The sequence below is a fragment of the Bombina bombina genome, chromosome 6 (genome assembly GCF_027579735.1).
Source record: "Bombina bombina isolate aBomBom1 chromosome 6, aBomBom1.pri, whole genome shotgun sequence".
Classification (NCBI taxonomy): domain Eukaryota; kingdom Metazoa; phylum Chordata; class Amphibia; order Anura; family Bombinatoridae; genus Bombina; species Bombina bombina.
Genome location: NC_069504.1, coordinates 749,554,190 through 749,569,542, shown reverse-complemented (window position 1 = coordinate 749,569,542; position 15,353 = coordinate 749,554,190). Strand labels below are relative to the sequence as shown.

The window sequence follows — 15,353 nt, the reverse complement described above, 5'->3', positions numbered from 1 at the left end:
AAATATCAGACATATATGGCTTTGGTGTTGCTTTTTGGTAATTAGAAGGATGCTAAATGCCACTGTGCACCACACGGGTATTATGCCCAGCAGTAAAGGGGTTAATTAGGGAGCATGTAGGGAGCTTTTTGGGGTAATTTTAGCTTTAGTGTAGTGTAGTAGACAACCCCAAGTAATGATCTAGGCCCATTTTGGTATATTTCATGCCACCATTTCACCGCCAATTGCGATCAAATTAAAAAAAAAGTTAAATTTTTCACAATTTTAGGTTTCTCACTGAAATCATTTACAAACAGCTTGTGCAATTATGGCACAAATTGTTGTAAATGCTTCTCTGGGATCCCCTTTGTTCAGAAATAGCAGACATATATGGCTTTGGCGTTGCTTTTTGGTACTTAGAAGGCCGCTAAATGCCGCTGCGCATCACACGTGTATTATAGCTAGCAGTGAAGGGGTTAATTAGGAAGTTTGTAGGGAGCTTGCAGGGTTAATTTTAGCTTTAGTGTAGAGATCAGCCTCCCACCTGACACATCAGACCCCCTGATCCCTCCCAAACAGCTCCCTTCCCTCCCCCACCCCACAATTGTCCCCGCCATCTTAAGTACTGGCAGCAACTCTGCCAGTACTAAAATAAAATATATATTTAGGCTTTTTGGTTTTTTTTTTAAAGCATATTTACATATGCTGCTGTGTAGGAGCCCCCCTTAGCCCCCAACCTGGCTGATCCCCCACCAAACAGCTGTCTAACCCTCCCCCTCTGCCTTAATGGCCGCCATCTTGGGTACTGGCAGCTGTCTGCCAGTACCCAGTTTATAAAAAAAAATAGTTGCTTTATTATTTATTATTATTATCCCCCATTTTCTGTAGTGTAGCTCCCCTACCCACCAAAGAACAAACCCCCACCCCCTCCTAGATACCTTTGACTGGGTTTGTTTTAAAAATAAAAAGCTTTACACAAACTTTTACCACAGTCTTTTCTGTAGTGTAGCGGTTCCCACCCGCTCCCGCCCCGTGCACGCGCCCGCCCGCCGCCCGACGTGCACGCGCGCGCGCCTGTGCGCGCCCCCATCGCCCCCGCCCCCCTCTACATTACCCGGCCCATCGATGGCCGCCCACCCGCCTCCCAAGTCAGCTCCCACCCACCAACGTTACCGGCCACCGATGTCCGGTGCAGAGAGGGCCACAGAGTGGCTCTCTCTGCACCGGATGGCCATTTAAGGTTATTGCAGGATGCCTCCATATCGAGGCATCACTGCAATAACCGGAAAGCAGCTGGAAGCGAGCAGGATCGCTTCCAGCTGCTTTCCACACCGAGGACGTGCAGGGTACGTTCTCAGGCATTAACTGCCTTTTTTCTGAGGACGTACCCTGCACGTCCTCTGTCGTTAAGGGGTTAATAGATCTTGTGCTATCTATGCAGAGAGCTGAACAGTTATGACATAGACTATGTTCCATTAATTCCATTGGAGAATCACTCAGAACTCTCAGATGTGACTAGTTGCAGGAATAAATCTCTTTAAATTTTACAATTTTCGAATTGAGATGCTGTAGCGAGTGCTTTTCCTCAGGATATTAGTTTCACTAATGGGTTTTGTTGAATCTAAGCCATTGATTCTAGATACAATCGGTTTTAAAAAACAAACAAACTAACATGGTTAAGGAGAAAGGCATTAATTTTGGAAGTAAATGAGAGCACAGTAAGAAGTCGAATTTATGGTTAAAGGGACAATCAACAGCAAAATTGTTATTGTTATATAAACAGATAGCTACCTATTCCCCAATGTTGTCCCCAGCTTTGCACAACCAACATTGATATATTAATATACTTTATAACATTTAAACCTCTAAATTTCTGCCTGTTTCTAAGCCACTACAAAAAGCCTCTTATCACTTGCTTTTTATTTGCTTTTCACAACAGGAGACTGCTAGTTCATGTGAGCCATAAAAATCACATTGTGCTCACGCCCGTGGGTTGTGCACAACAGCACTAAATCAGCTCAAATGCAAGTCAATATATAAGAAATAAAACATCATGTGATCAGGGGGCTGTTAGAAGAGGCTTAGATACAAGGCAATCACAGAGAGAAAAAGTATATTAATATAACTGTGTTCTATCCATCTATTGGGTACTTATAGATGGCAAACTAATCACCCATGAGGGTCTCAAGGCGATAAGAGAAGGGGGATAGGAGGAGAGGGGGGGAGGGGATAAACGTTCAGTCGAAGAGCCAGGTTTTGAGGTCCTTTCTGAACTTAGTAAGGGATGTGGATTGTCTGAGGTGCAGCAGGAGGGTGTTCCATGTCTTTGCTGCCATGTGGGAGAAGGATCTTCCGCCCGCTGTGGATTTGCTGATGCGGGGGATGATCGAGTGCTTGGTCGGCCGATCGGAGTTGTCTGGCGGGGGTGTATAAATTTATGCTGTGATTGGTGTATCCGGGTCCGATGTTGTGTAGGGCCTTGAATGCGTGGATAAGCAGCTTGAAGGTGATTCTCTTGTTGATGGGGAGCCAGTGAAGGTTCCTTAGGTGTTTGGTGATGTGGCATTGGCGAGGGATGTCGAGGATGAGTCTGGCTGAGGCGTTCTGGATACATTGGAGTCTCTTTTGGAGTTTGACAGTGGAGCTGGCGTTGCTGTAGTCCAACCGGCTGCTGACGAGGGCGTGGGTGACTGTTTTCTTGGTTTGGGTAGGGATTCACTTGAAGATTTTTCGTAGCAGGTGGAGAATGTGGAAGCATGTTGACGTGATGGCATTGATTTGTCGGTCCAGGAAGAGTGAAGAGTCCAGGATGAAGCCTAGATTTTGAGCGTGGTCAGTTGGGGTTGGAGGGTGACCGAGGGCTGTGGGCCACCAGGAGTCGTCCCATGAGGATTTATTGGGTCCGAGGAGGAGGACTTCGGTTTTGTCTGGGTTCAGTTTGAGCCGGTTGTCATTTATCCAGGCGGCGACTGCTGTCAGGCCTTCGTGGCGTTCCTTTTGATGGTGGTGGGATCTCAGGTGGGTGAGGTGATTAACTGGGTGTCTTCGGCATAGGATACGATGTTGAGATCGTGGCATCAGACGATGGCAGCAAGAGGGGCCATGTAGATGTTGAAGAGGGTGGGGCTCAGGGAAGAGCCTTTCGGCACACCGCAGTTGACTGGTGTGGGTTTGGAGGAGAATGGCGGGAGTCTGAGTTTCTAGGTCCTGCCTGTGAGGAAGGAGTCGATCTATTCCAGGGCTTTGTTGCGGATGCTGGCGTCGTGTAGGCGGGTGCAGAGGGTGCTGTGGTCAACAGTGTCAAATGCTGCTGAGAGGTCTAGGAGGATGAGGGCGGCGGTGTTGGTTATGCAAAACTAGGGAATGGGTAATAAATAGATTATCTATCTTTTTAAACAATAGCAATTGTGGAGTTGACTGTCCCTTTAATCTACTTGTGAGACCTGAACTCACTAGGGAGTAGTAGAGGAAATCCACAAATTATGTGAGAAATTTGTTTTTTCTAATGATAGAAATGAAGGAACATTGATTAAATTGTCATGATTTGCATAATTTAAAACCGGTTAGTTTATAAAAATCTAATATTGATAAGGAATAGTAGAACACATATGCATGGAATACACATAATGGGGGGGGGGGAATTCTTACCTCTAGAGGGCAGTCATTAGGGCATGGTAACCTTTGACCTCGATCTAAAAGATCAATTAACCGCACCACGGTCATCTGTCCCTGAGTGACTCCGATCATCTCAATAAATTTCTAGAGGCAAAAAGAAAAAGCATGTTTTAAAAGTGCAAAATGATATAATGTCGATACGTATATATTATCTATATAAACACAGTGGAATTTGACACCTAAAATGTATAATCTAATAAACTGATGGGAATGCCTTAAATTGAGATTGTGGCAAGAAAACAAGTAGATTTTACCATTACACAAAATATATATCTCTGGACTACATACACATCTCTTTCTTCACTCGTTTCAATTATCTTTTCCCTGACAGCCTAAATCTTCTTTATTCCTTGCCTATCTGATATTTCCAATACAGATACTAATGGTGGCAAAAATATTATAGTAATTGAATATTACGTGACCTAGTGTCCAGATTATATGTGTATTCATTTGCTTATAAAGAGACAAATGACTAAAAACTCTACTGTACCTTTAAAAGGGAACCACAACACCTACTTGAAATGTTTTTAACAAACGTTCTATGATTATGCTAAATAAACTAACTACAATTCTGTATACGGTCTTCATTTTACTGCATTCTGTGGCAAAAAACATCTTTATAATTTGAACATTGAACTGCAGCCTACAATCTGCTATGTATGCTGCCATATTGTAAAGTACTTTTCCACTACAGTGGGTCCTGCGACGGCACCTTCTTCTATTTCTAACGCTGAGGAAGCAGAGTGATCCCTGCAGTGTCTGAGAGGAACGGATTCAGGCACTGCTATAAATATAAATACCAAGAGAAGGAAGTGGGAGGGGGAGAGGAATGCACAGGGGGAAGAAAGGCTCCAGAGACAGAAAGCAAATTAATGCTGCAGATATAATTGTAACAAGATACATCAGCATTCATCTAGGTTACTTAAAGGGCTCGATTTATCAAAGCCCTACGGCTGCAAGTTCTCACAAGAACTTGCTCGCCGTCATTTAACAAGCAGCAGTCACTAGACCGCCGCTTCCCTAACCTCTTCGCCACCTCTAAGGTGGTGAAATTCAATCTCTGCAGTCTAGTCCGACCGAGGAGTATGACAGCTCCTGCCCGCACGTGATTGGCTGTGTGCGGGCAGGGGGCGGGATTGCACGCGAGCGCAAAATTGCACTCGTGTGCAAGGGTGATTACCTGCAGGTAATTTTGCCCCGCCACAGGCGAGCTGAGGCGTACAAGGGCGTGTCTCAGCTTTGATAAATCTAGCCCAAAGTCTCAGGAGCCCTGAATCTCCCTCCCCCTCCTCCTCTCCGCTTCCTTCCCTGCTCTTGCTATTTACAAATATAGCAGTGCTCACTCTGCTTCCTAAGCGTTAGAAATAGGTGCTGTGTAAGTCACGTGACCCACTGACGTGGAACGTACGTTACAATATGGCAGCATACATAGCAAGTGCTAGGTTGCAGATTAATCTTTAAATTATGAAGCTGTTTTTCTACAACAGAATATAAAGATGAAAAGACTGCATACATAAATTGTTAGTTTATTTTGCACAATTAGAACAAGTTAGTTTAGAACATTTAAAGCAGATGTTGTGGTTCCCTTTAAATACCAGATAGGGTACAATTTCGTGTTTTTTCAAATACTGTTTTTTATGAAATATATTCTTTGTAAGTCTGAATTAATTTATAAACCTTAAATTCCAATATAATAAACTTACGGCTGGAGGGCTGAGATAGGAGTCACATCGAGTCAGTAGTTCATATAAGGTGACCCCAAAGGACCAGACATCTGAAGCATAAAAGAACTTACACTCCTTCAGGCACTCCGTGGCATACCTACAGGGAGATACAGTACATCACTGAGCATGGAAATGTTGTACAAATCTGTGTGTGTATTAATATATAGATAAAAAAAACAACATCATTTATGTAAGAACTTACCTAATAAATTAATTTCTTTCATGGTGGCGAGAGTCTAGGAGCTAGTTACTGATGGGATATACATTCTACCAGGAGGGGGCAAAGCTTCCCAAACCTCAAATGCCTATAAAAACACCTCTCACCTCACTCATACCTCAGTTTAACGTATAGCCAAGTTAGTGAGGTGTATAAGGAGTAAAAGCATAAAAAAGAGGAACAGGATAAATAATGTGCTTTATACAAAAAAATCATAACCCCAAAAAAATGGGTGGGCCTCATGGACTCTCACCACCATGAAAGAAATGAATTTATCAGGTAAGTTCTTACATAAATTAGGTTTTCTTTCATATAGGTGGCTAGAGTCCACGAGCTAGTTACTGATGGGATATAATACCCAAGTTGTGGAGGCCACGAGTAACTATAGAGGGAGAGATAAAATGAAAACAGCTATTTTCGCTGAGAAATTATATTTAAAAAAATAATTAAGTTTTCTTAAAAATTCAAACAACTTAAATTATAGGCACTAGAATCAAACAGACAGCTGCCTGAAGAACCTTTCTACCAAAAGCTGCTTCAGAAGAAGCGAAAACATCAAAATGGTAACATTTAGTAAATGTATGCAAAGAAGACCAAGTGGTTGCTTTGCAGATTTGATCAACTGAAGCTTCATTCTTGAAAGCCCAAGATGTGGCAACTGATCTTGTATAATGAGCTGTTATTCTCTGAAACGGAGACTGCCCCGCCTCCAAATATGCTTTGTGAATCAGAAGTTTCAACCAAGATGCCAAAGAAATGGCAGAGGCTTTCTGAACTTTTCTGGAACCAGAAAAAAATAACAAATAGACTAGAAGTCTTTCTGAAATCTTTAGTAGCCTCAACATAATATTTCAAAGCTCTTACCACATCCAAAGAATGTAAAGACCTTTCAAGAGTATTCTTAGGATTAGGACACAAGGAAGGAACAATAATTTCCCAATTGATGTTGTTAGAGTTCACAACTTTAGGCAAAAATTTAAATGAAGTCCGCAAAACAGCTTTATCTTGATGAAAAATCAGATAAGGAGACTCGCAAGAGAGAGCAGACAATTCAGAAACTCTTCTAGCAGAAGAGATAGCCAAGAGAAATAACACTTTCCAAGAAAGTAGTTTAATGTCCAAAGAATGCATAGGCTCAAAAGGAGGAGCCTACAAAGTCTTTAATACCAAATTACGACTCCAAGGAGGAGAGATAGATTTAATAACATGTTTGATACGAGTCAAAGCCTGTAAGAGACAGCGAACATCAGGAAGATTAGCAATCTTTCTGTGAAATAAAACAGAAAGAGCAGAGATTTGTCCTTTCAAAGTATTGGCAGACAAATCTTTATCCAAACCATCCTGAAGAAACTGTAGAATCCTAGGAATTCTAAAAAATGCAAAGAATAATCTTGAGTGGAACACCATGAAATATAGGTTTTCCAAACCTTGTGATATATTTTTCTTGAAACAGGCTTACCAGCCTGTATCATAGTGTTAGTCATAGAGGTTTCTCCGACTCTGTGATTAAGGACTAAGCGTTCAATTTCCATGCCTTCAAATTTAGAGATTTGAGATCCAGATGGAAAAACGGGCCTTGAGACAGAAGGTCTGGTCTTAAAGGAAGTGACCAATGTTGCCAACTGGACAGTCGGATAAGGTCCGCATACCAGAGCCTGCGAGGCCATGCTGGTGCTATCAGAAACACATAAGATTGTTCCATTATGATCTTTGAGATCACTCCCAGAGGTGGAAAAATGTAAGCAGGTTAGTAAAACCATGGAACTGCTAGAGAATCCATCAATTGCACCTGTGGATCCCTGAACCTGGAGAGGTATCTGAGAAGTTTCTTGTTTAGACGAGAGGCCATCAAATATATATGTTTAGAAGACCCCACATCTGCACAATCTGATAGAACCCATCTGGATGGAGAGACCACAGAAAGAATTTTTCTTCTTTGGTACAATGAACAGATATGAATAAAAGTCCAATCCTTGTTCCTGCTGTGGAACTGGGACAATTACCACAGAAAGTTCTTGATCTGAAACACATTTCAGAAAGGCTTGAAGCTTTTACTGTTTTTTTGGTACATGGGTAAGAAAGAATCTTCCCAAAGGAATTATATTCTGAATCCACTGATTTTGGACAGAGTCTGTCCAAACTCTTTGAAATAGCTTTAGTCTGCCCCCTACCAGAAGAACTGGCTTGAGGGCCACACCTTCATGTAGGTTTAGGGGCAGAATTTGGTTTCTTATAAGGCTTGGATTTATTCCAATTCGGAGATAGTCTCCAATTAGAGCCAAAGGCCTTAGGGGAAGAAAAGGTTTTCTGTTTTCTATTCTGATGAAAGGAACGAAAATGATTGGGAGGTTTAAATTTACCCTTAGATTTCTTGTCTTGTGGCGGAAAAACTCCCATAACCCCAGTAACAGTGGAGATAATAGAATCCAATTGTGAACCAAAACGATTTTTACCTTGAAAAGAGAGAGAGATAATAATCTAGTTTTAGACACCATGTCATCATTCCATGATTTAAGCCATAAAGCTCTTCTAGTTAGAATGGCTAAAGACATGGATTTGACATTGATCTTCATAACATCAAATATAGTATCACAAATAAAATTATTTGTATGTTTAAGTAAAACAATGTTAGATAAGTATGTAAATATGCCCTTCTTAGATAATTTTCAAGCTTCCTATCTAAAGGATCCTTAAAAGAAGTACTGTTTTCCATAGGAATAGTAGTATGTTTGACAAGAGTAGAAATTGCCCCATCAACTTTATGAACTGTTTCCCAAAGTTCTAAATTGGCTACAGGTAAAGGATACAATTTCTTATACCTAGAAGAAGGGTTAAAAGAGGTACCAGGCTTAGACCATTCTTTGGCAATCACATTAGAGATAAGCGTCAGGAATAGGAAATACTTCAGGAGTAATAACAGTCTTTAAAACAGAATTTAGACGATTACTAGCTTTATCATCAGGAGGTTTAAACTCCTCAATACCCAAAGTAAACAAAACTTCCTTTAAGAGAGAACAAATATATTCTATCTTAAATAAAAAAGATTTGTCTATCTGTCTCTGATGTGGCATCCTCTGAAACAGAGGAAACCCCACTAGTAGAGGATACATCAGTATGCTGAAGGTCAGAACTTAATTCACTAGGTTTAGGAAAATGTTGCAAAACCCTGTTACGTTTATTTGAAGGCAAAATAGAAGTAATTGCCTTCTCTATAGCTGCAGCAATAAAATCTTACATTTCTGCAGTAATGCTATGTACATCAGACTGAGATGGAATAACAGTGGGTTTATTTATTATCAGTATTTAACAATATGTCAAACAAGAGCCACATAATTGAGCTGAAAATTTTAGATCAGCTTTATTACAACTAACACACTTAGCTTTGGTAGATACGTGTTCAGGCAGCTCAAATCCTATGGGAACATCAGAGGCAGGATCAGTTTGAGACATAATTGCAAAAAAACTAAATTTGAAAAAAATAACAGAATTTATGTTTACCTGATAAATTACTTTCTCCAACGGTGTGTCCGGTCCACGGCGTCATCCTTACTTGTGGGATATTCTCTTCCCCAACAGGAAATGGCAAAGAGCCCAGCAAAGCTGGTCAAATGATCCCTCCTAGGCTCCGCCTACCCCAGTCATTCGACCGACGTTAAGGAGGAATATTTGCATAGGAGAAACCATATGGTACCGTGGTGACTGTAGTTAAAGAAAATAAATTATCAGACCTGATTAAAAAAACCAGGGCGGGCCGTGGACCGGACACACCGTTGGAGAAAGTAATTTATCAGGTAAACATAAATTCTGTTTTCTCCAACATAGGTGTGTCCGGTCCACGGCGTCATCCTTACTTGTGGGAACCAATACCAAAGCTTTAGGACACGGATGAAGGGAGGGAGCAAATCAGGTCACCTAAATGGAAGGCACCACGGTTTGCAAAACCTTTCTCCCAAAAATAGCCTCAGAAGAAGCAAAAGTATCAAACTTGTAAAATTTGGTAAAAGTGTGCAGTGAAGACCAAGTCGCTGCCCTACATATCTGATCAACAGAAGCCTCGTTCTTGAAGGCCCATGTGGAAGCCACAGCCCTAGTGGAATGAGCTGTGATTCTTTCGGGAGGCTGCCGTCCGGCAGTCTCGTAAGCCACTCTGATGATGCTTTTAATCCAAAAAGAGAGAGAGATAGAAGTTGCTTTTTGACCTCTCCTTTTACCGGAATAAACAACAAACAAGGAAGATGTTTGTCTAAAATCCTTTGTAGCATCTAAATAGAATTTTAGAGCGCGAACAACATCCAAATTGTGCAACAAACGTTCCTTCTTTGAAACTGGTTTCGGACACAGAGAAGGTACGATAATCTCCTGGTTAATGTTTTTGTTAGAAACAACTTTTGGAAGAAAACCAGGTTTAGTACGTAAAACCACCTTATCTGCATGGAACACCAGATAAGGAGGAGAACACTGCAGAGCAGATAATTCTGAAACTCTTCTAGCAGAAGAAATTGCAACTAAAAACAAAACTTTCCAAGATAATAACTTAATATCAACGGAATGTAAGGGTTCAAACGGAACCCCCTGAAGAACTGAAAGAACTAAATTGAGACTCCAAGGAGGAGTCAAAGGTTTGTAAACAGGCTTAATTCTAACCAGAGCCTGAACAAAGGCTTGAACATCTGGCACAGCTGCCAGCTTTTTGTGAAGTAACACAGACAAGGCAGAAATCTGTCCCTTCAGGGAACTTGCAGATAATCCTTTTTCCAATCCTTCTTGAAGGAAGGATAGAATCTTAGGAATCTTAACCTTATCCCAAGGGAATCCTTTAGATTCACACCAACAGATATATTTTTTCCAAATTTTGTGGTAAATCTTTCTAGTTACAGGCTTTCTGGCCTGAACAAGAGTATCGATAACAGAATCTGAGAACCCTCGCTTCGATAAGATCAAGCGTTCAATCTCCAAGCAGTCAGCTGGAGTGAAACCAGGTTCGGATGTTCGAACGGACCCTGAACAAGAAGGTCTCGTCTCAAAGGTAGCTTCCAAGGTGGAGCCGATGACATATTCACCAGATCTGCATACCAAGTCCTGCGTGGCCACGCAGGAGCTATCAAGATCACCGACGCCCTCTCCTGATTGATCCTGGCTACCAGCCTGGGGATGAGAGGAAACGGCGGGAACACATAAGCTAGTTTGAAGGTCCAAGGTGCTACTAGTGCATCCACTAGAGCCGCCTTGGGATCCCTGGATCTGGACCCGTAGCAAGGAACTTTGAAGTTCTGACGAGAGGCCATCAGATCCATGTCTGGAATGCCCCACAGCTGAGTGACTTGGGCAAAGATTTCCGGATGGAGTTCCCACTCCCCCGGATGCAATGTCTGACGACTCAGAAAATCCGCTTCCCAATTTTCCACTCCTGGGATGTGGATAGCGGACAGGTGGCAGGAGTGAGACTCCGCCCATAGAATGATTTTGGTCACTTCTTCCATCGCTAGGGAACTCCTTGTTCCCCCCTGATGGTTGATGTACGCAACAGTTGTCATGTTGTCTGATTGAAACCGTATGAACTTGGCCCTCGCTAGCTGAGGCCAAGCCTTGAGAGCATTGAATATCGCTCTCAGTTCCAGAATATTTATCGGTAGAAGAGATTCTTCCCGAGACCAAAGACCCTGAGCTTTCAGGGATCCCCAGACCGCGCCCCAGCCCATCAGACTGGCGTCGGTCGTGACAATGACCCACTCTGGTCTGCGGAATGTCATCCCTTGTGACAGGTTGTCCAGGGACAGCCACCAACGGAGTGAGTCTCTGGTCCTCTGATTTACTTGTATCTTCGGAGACAAGTCTGTATAATCCCCATTCCACTGACTGAGCATGCACAGTTGTAATGGTCTTAGATGAATGCGCGCAAAAGGAACTATGTCCATTGCCGCTACCATCAACCCGATCACTTCCATGCACTGAGCTATGGAAGGAAGAGGAACGGAATGAAGTATCCGACAAGAGTCTAGAAGCTTTGTTTTTCTGGCCTCTGTCAGAAATATCCTCATTTCTAAGGAGTCTATTATTGTTCCCAAGAAGGGAACCCTTGTTGACGGAGATAGAGAACTCTTTTCCACGTTCACTTTCCATCCGTGAGATCTGAGAAAGGCCAGGACTATGTCCGTGTGAGCCTTTGCTTGAGGAAGGGACGACGCTTGAATCAGAATGTCGTCCAAGTAAGGTACTACAGCAATGCCCCTTGGTCTTAGCACAGCTAGAAGGGACCCTAGTACCTTTGTGAAAATCCTTGGAGCAGTGGCTAATCCGAAAGGAAGCGCCACGAACTGGTAATGCTTGTCCAGGAATGCGAACCTTAGGAACCGATGATGTTCCTTGTGGATAGGAATATGTAGATACGCATCCTTTAAATCCACCGTGGTCATGAATTGACCTTCCTGGATGGAAGGAAGAATAGTTCGAATGGTTTCCATCTTGAACGATGGAACCTTGAGAAACTTGTTTAAGATCTTGAGATCTAAGATTGGTCTGAACGTTCCCTCTTTTTTGGGAACTATGAACAGATTGGAGTAGAACCCCATCCCTTGTTCTCTTAATGGAACAGGATGAATCACTCCCATTTTTAACAGGTCTTCTACACAATGTAAGAATGCCTGTCTTTTTATGTGGTCTGAAGACAACTGAGACCTGTGGAACCTCCCCCTTGGGGGAAGCCCCTTGAATTCCAGAAGATAACCTTGGGAGACTATTTCTAGCGCCCAAGGATCCAGAACATCTCTTGCCCAAGCCTGAGCGAAGAGAGAGAGTCTGCCCCCCACCAGATCCGGTCCCGGATCGGGGGCCAACATTTCATGCTGTCTTGGTAGCAGTGGCAGGTTTCTTGGCCTGCTTTCCCTTGTTCCAGCCTTGCATTGGTCTCCAAGCTGGCTTGGCTTGAGAAGTATTACCCTCTTGCTTAGAGGACGTAGCACTTTGGGCTGGTCCGTTTCTACGAAAGGGACGAAAATTAGGTTTATTTTTTGCCTTGAAAGGCCGATCCTGAGGAAGGGCGTGGCCCTTACCCCCAGTGATATCAGAGATAATCTCTTTCAAGTCAGGGCCAAACAGCGTTTTCCCCTTGAAAGGAATGTTAAGTAGCTTGTTCTTGGAAGACGCATCAGCCGACCAAGATTTCAACCAAAGCGCTCTGCGCGCCACAATAGCAAACCCAGAATTCTTAGCCGCTAACCTAGCCAATTGCAAAGTGGCGTCTAGGGTAAAAGAATTAGCCAATTTGAGAGCATTGATTCTGTCCATAATCTCCTCATAAGGAGGAGAATCACTATCGACCGCCTTTATCAGCTCATCGAACCAGAAACATGCGGCTGTAGCGACAGGGACAACGCATGAAATTGGTTGTAGAAGGTAACCCTGCTGAACAAACATCTTTTTAAGCAAGCCTTCTAATTTTTTATCCATAGGATCTTTGAAAGCACAACTATCCTCTATGGGTATAGTGGTGCGTTTGTTTAAAGTGGAAACCGCTCCCTCGACCTTGGGGACTGTCTGCCATAAGTCCTTTCTGGGGTCGACCATAGGAAACAATTTTTTAAATATGGGGGGAGGGACGAAAGGAATACCGGGCCTTTCCCATTCTTTATTAACAATGTCCGCCACCCGCTTGGGTATAGGAAAAGCTTCTGGGAGCCCCGGCACCTCTAGGAACTTGTCCATTTTACATAGTTTCTCTGGGATGACCAACTTGTCACAATCATCCAGAGTGGATAATACCTCCTTAAGCAGAATGCGGAGATGTTCCAACTTAAATTTAAATGTAATCACATCAGGTTCAGCTTGTTGAGAAATGTTCCCTGAATCAGTAATTTCTCCCTCAGACAAAACCTCCCTGGCCCCATCAGACTGAGTTAGGGGCCCTTCAGAAACATTATTATCAGCGTCGTCATGCTCTTCAGTATCCAAAACAGAGCAGTCGCGCTTACGCTGATAAGTGTTCATTTTGGCTAAAATGTTTTTGACAGAATTATCCATTACAGCCGTTAATTGTTGCATAGTAAGGAGTATTGGCGCGCTAGATGTACTAGGGGCCTCCTGAGTGGGCAAGACTCGTGTAGACGAAGGAGGGAATGATGCAGTACCATGCTTACTCCCCTCACTTGAGGAATCATCTTGGGCATCATTGTCATTGTCACATAAATCACATTTATTTAAATGAATAGGAATTCTGGCTTCCCCACATTCAGAACACAGTCTATCTGGTAGTTCAGACATGTTAAACAGGCATAAACTTGATAACAAAGTACAAAAAACGTTTTAAAATAAAACCGTTACTGTCACTTTAAATTTTAAACTGAACACACTTTATTACTGCAATTGCGAAAAAACATGAAGGAATTGTTCAAAATTCACCAAATTTTCACCACAGTGTCTTAAAGCCTTAAAAATATTGCACACCAAATTTGGAAGCTTTAACCCTTAAAATAACGGAACCGGAGCCGTTTTGAACTTTAACCCCTTTACAGTCCCTGGTATCTGCTTTGCTGAGACCCAACCAAGCCCAAAGGGGAATACGATACCAAATGACGCCTTCAGAAAGTCTTTTCTAAGTATCAGAGCTCCTCTCACATGCGACTGCATGCCATGCCTCTCAAAAACAAGTGCGCAACACCGGCGCGAAAATGAGGCTCTGCCTATGCTTTGGGAAAGCCCTAAAGAATAAGGTGTCTAAAACAGTGCCTGCCGATATTATTATATCAAAATACCCAAATAAAATGATTCCTCAAGGCTAAATATGTGTTAATAATGAATCGATTTAGCCCAGAAAAAGTCTACAGTCTTAATAAGCCCTTGTGAAGCCCTTATTTACGATCGTAATAAACATGGCTTACCGGATCCCATAGGGAAAATGACAGCTTCCAGCATTACATCGTCTTGTTAGAATGTGTCATACCTCAAGCAGCAAGAGACTGCTCACTGTTCCCCCAACTGAAGTTAATTGCTCTCAACAGTCCTGTGTGGAACAGCCATGGATTTTAGTGACGGTTGCTAAAATCATTTTCCTCATACAAACAGAAATCTTCATCTCTTTTCTGTTTCTGAGTAAATAGTACATACCAGCACTATTTCAAAATAACAAACTCTTGATTGAATAATAAAAACTACAGTTAAACACTAAAAAACTCTAAGCCATCTCCGTGGAGATGTTGCCTGTACAACGGCAAAGAGAATGACTGGGGTAGGCGGAGCCTAGGAGGGATCATGTGACCAGCTTTGCTGGGCTCTTTGCCATTTCCTGTTGGGGAAGAGAATATCCCACAAGTAAGGATGACGCCGTGGACCGGACACACCTATGTTGGAGAAAAATTAATTCTGCACATTTATATCCATGCTCCTATATATGATATATATAACAGGCTTGAGAAAAGGTGAAATAGAGTGAAAATTTATAAAGAAAAAAAAAGAAAAACGGATTCATAAAATGCTGGATGAAAGCTCTCTAAGTGTTTTCTGAGAACACTGAATGAGCTGGGGGCGGGGCTTATAACAGCAATTTCTGCAGGAATTTTTTTGGCACCAAAAAATGCTGCAAAATGATGACATGTCAATCTATGACATATATAGGATCATAACATGCGAGACATGCAAAATTGTACTGGATTTCTAATACACCTATCACTCTAAAAAGCAGGTGAGAATTATGATTGTATATACAAAAAAACAAAATGTACCTAAATAAAGACTAATGGATACTTCTATTATAGCTACATAAAATG

General features: G+C 42.3%; 1 protein-coding gene across 1 annotated transcript in view; it reads right to left on the bottom strand.

The window, feature by feature from the left end:
- TYK2 (tyrosine kinase 2) overlaps window positions 1-15,353 on the bottom strand; it is a 229,282-nt gene that overhangs the window by 8,531 nt on the left and 205,398 nt on the right. The window contains exons 22-23 of the mRNA XM_053718015.1: window positions 5,358-5,475; window positions 3,628-3,738 (exon numbers count right to left, since the gene is read on the bottom strand). Of these exons, the coding sequence (XP_053573990.1) occupies window positions 3,628-3,738; window positions 5,358-5,475 (229 nt within the window). The remainder of the gene's footprint in view (window positions 1-3,627; window positions 3,739-5,357; window positions 5,476-15,353) is intronic.